The 3,454-nt window shown below is 39.1% G+C and overlaps 1 protein-coding gene across 1 annotated transcript; it reads left to right on the top strand.

Annotated features, from left to right (window-relative positions):
• Positions 1-187: 187 nt before the first annotated feature.
• Positions 188-1,757, top strand: LOC144477472 (uncharacterized; the record flags this gene model as incomplete). Its single annotated transcript, XM_078195195.1, has 2 exons — positions 188-426; positions 1,286-1,757. Coding segments are annotated over 2 exons (711 nt in total), but the record flags the coding sequence as incomplete, so codon positions are not given.
• Between the last annotated feature and the right edge of the window lie 1,697 nt (positions 1,758-3,454).

Raw genomic sequence — 3,454 nt, 5'->3', positions numbered from 1 at the left:
TTCCGTTGTGGCTCGTGTGTGGCATTGATCATCCCGGTCGATGATCCCAATCATTCATTTGTTTCACGCACACAACCATGCATTCATGTTATCTTATTACTATACATTCATACAACCGCACACTCCTTCTTACATACCACACACTCTCAGCCATACTATACACTTACAAAAGGAAGAACGTTCGCAGGCAAAAAGAAGATAGTAGTTGAAACTTTCGACATTTTCACATACATCAACTCAAAATTCGTTTACGTAGAAAGACACGCCAGAACACAAATGACGACTCTTTACCGAAACTTATTGAAACAAAAATACGATTTAGAAAAACAAGTCCTAACTAATGCATTGATTCTAGCAACATTGAAACCAACTAAAGTCTACCTTGAGCTGACGGCCGGGGGGCCCGCTCTGGCCGGACGAAGCACAGTTTGCTTATGCCGGCCGATGTTAAAGCAGCGGTGAACCACTGCAAAGGGCAACGCTGCATGCGGAAACTGCAGCGAACAGACCAGGAAAAACCCTTCCTTCACCATCTAAGGATCACTAGGAAAGAAAGCCGTCCTTGCGGAGGTAGCCCACTTAGCCGACCCGCCACCAGTCCGGTGCCCAGTGTCCGGAGACCGGAAACCGGGCGAACTGCCTGGGGACGCGTCGTTTTCAGCGGGGGCCACGGGAAGGCGGGGCTACCAGCTTACGCTCGACTTCTTACAGGCTCTCCATCACGAAAGGGTTTGACAGTGCACGCCACAGTGCCTACCAGCTCGGCAGGTCACCACAACGATTCCTGTCGCCCGCTCTGGTCCACTGCAGCAAGAGGCATGCAGTGCTTGCGCAACCAGTGGCGGGGCAACATTGAAACCAGATGAAATCGCCCAAATTGTAACCAAACAAACAGGGCATATGGCTTTAACCCTTTCGCTACGGGCGGGTTCTCCGCCGCGGTACTTCTGCTGAACGGAGCGCCGCGACATCACCGCACGCTACGCAACGCCGATCGTCTGCGAGAATGCCGCGGCGGAGAACCCATGCTGCTGAGACTGATTGCCGAGGTACATAGATTGCTAAGCAGTTTGTTTATTCAGTTGTTAGCAGTAAATGATGCAAAAAAACATTATCAGTGTATGCCCAGAGTCAGAAACTTGCGTAAAACGGTTGGACGCAATAGATCATTGGCATCTAGCGGAGAGCCACTATAGTGGCCCGTAGTACCTCAGTGACATCTTGCGCAAGAGCCACTATAGTGGTCCGTAGTACCACAGTGACATCTTATGAAAAGCCACTATAGTGGCCCGTAGTAGAGAAAGGGTTAACCGCTGGAGAAGTAATACACATAATCAAATGCATCGTCGTAGATGTACGTGTAAGACACACCGCGGATTGTTACAATGAATTACCTGTCGCAAACGGAAACAATTCCTTATTTCTAACGCCAAAAACTCATATACTCACCAACCATGGAACACACAGGGAATGCAGCCATGTATTACCCGTGATGTATGAAATTGAGGAATCCTGGCACAGGCTATCACCAAGACCAATTGAAGTTATCCCTCCTCAAATGCTACAACCACTTGAAGAACCTAAATGGCAATACATTAACCCATCAAATTTAGCCACAAGTGGCATATATACACAAAACAATCTAAACAATCTCAGCGATCATATCATTTTCCCAGCAGAAAAATCAGCAATACTTAATTCCGTAGCACGAACGATGACAGGAAAAGAAATTCGAAGTGAAGGTCTATCAGTTATAGGCATGTTTAGTGAAAATACGCCAAACGGATTTCTAACCTTTGGATCCATTATTAGTGCAGGAATAATTGGAATATTTATCTCTCTCTCTCTCTCTCTCTCTCTCTCTCCTTTTCTTTCTCTTTCTCTCTCTGTCCCCTAACTTTTCTCATGCAATTTATTTTACTGAACCTTATTCATGCACGTTTACATAAATCAATTTCATAAAATTGCATCTGCGATTTCAAAAGAATAGTATTAATTGAAATAGTAACGAGCAGTGCAATTGGTGGAATTTATTTAAATCTATTTAAAGAAATAAAAAGTATTTGCTTGAATTAACTTAGACCACTTTTATAATTAACACTGAATGAATTCCATATAATGTTGAAATTACAACCACCATCTAACGGTTAATTTTTGACGATATCGTAAAAATTACATTGAATAAATTTAGTTTAAAATAATGTGGTGTAAAATAACTGTGCCCATAATTATGAAAGTGGTCTAAGGCAAAAGTTAAAAAAAATGAGTTTATCAGTTATTTTACACCACATTAATTTAAACTAAATTTATTCAATGTAATTTTTACGATATCATCAAAAATGAAACGTTAGATGGTGGTTGTAATTTCAACATTATATGGAATTCATTCAGTGTTAATTATGAAAGTGGTCTAAGTCAAAAGTTTAAGGAAATTATATAGACATAACTTGGTCCTTTCTACCGAATGACCGTGGTTTTGGGTTAATAGAAATGAAAATAAAAAAAGAAAATTACTTATACAACCCTGAACACTATTATGAACTGATAGAAAAGTGTAGAAGAAGAAATACATTTTCGATAAAACGAATGTCACAGACGGATTTTATTTCAACGAAATCACTAGCAGAGTGAACAACCAGAAGAGGAAAAAATACCGCGGGCGAATCTGTCTCTTGGCTGCGGATACAATGGACGAGATTCGTGAAAAATGAACCATATAAAATGATCTATAAAACTTCTTTAGATGCTCCTGAATTTCACGTTTTGGATCTCCGGTTTTTCAGGAACATTTTAAAAATCTTAAAAACTCGAAATGATGGAAATGCTTTTTTAGTAAACTTACTTAAACTTTTTTAGTATCATTAATAAATGTGCACGAATTATAGTCATTAAAGTTATTGTTTCAAATAAAACTCATAGTTCGTTATTGCTTTATGTCATTTATAGAACATTCAGTTAATTTTTAAAATGGTCTAAGTCAATTCAAACTTTAAAAACATTTTCGTATGATATTCACACAAACTTTCATATCCATAATAAATTTCCATTAATCAAGACTAATAAAATTCCAAATAAAAAGATCGCATAATGTAAAAATATATTTTAATTTATGCAAATGCAATTCATTAAATGTCTCGAAACAAGAAATATATGACTTGGACCACTTTCATAATTATGGGCACAATTCTAAGCCATTCCTTGCATAATTAGCTACGCTTAATGCTTTCATAATTTTTTTGGAATAATGAGAGAGCACTTTAAGGTGGTCAAGTCTCCCATCTCCGCGACGTTTTTACAGATGTTTAAAAAAGAGGGGTCGGTGATTCACCGCTCTTTTCTAGGCGGTCCGGATATGAGAGATGTGGAATAGAACAGGGGGAAATTAATTTGTACAGCATCTAAATTTCCTTCGCGAGTCCTAATAAGGACTTGCCGTTTAATTTTTTTTCTCCTT

Source organism: Augochlora pura, unplaced genomic scaffold (assembly GCF_028453695.1).
Source record: "Augochlora pura isolate Apur16 unplaced genomic scaffold, APUR_v2.2.1 APUR_unplaced_1330, whole genome shotgun sequence".
Taxonomy (NCBI): Eukaryota; Metazoa; Arthropoda; class Insecta; order Hymenoptera; family Halictidae; genus Augochlora; species Augochlora pura.
The sequence above is the reverse complement of the archived record's forward strand: the minus strand, read 5'-3'. Positions and strand labels throughout refer to the sequence as shown.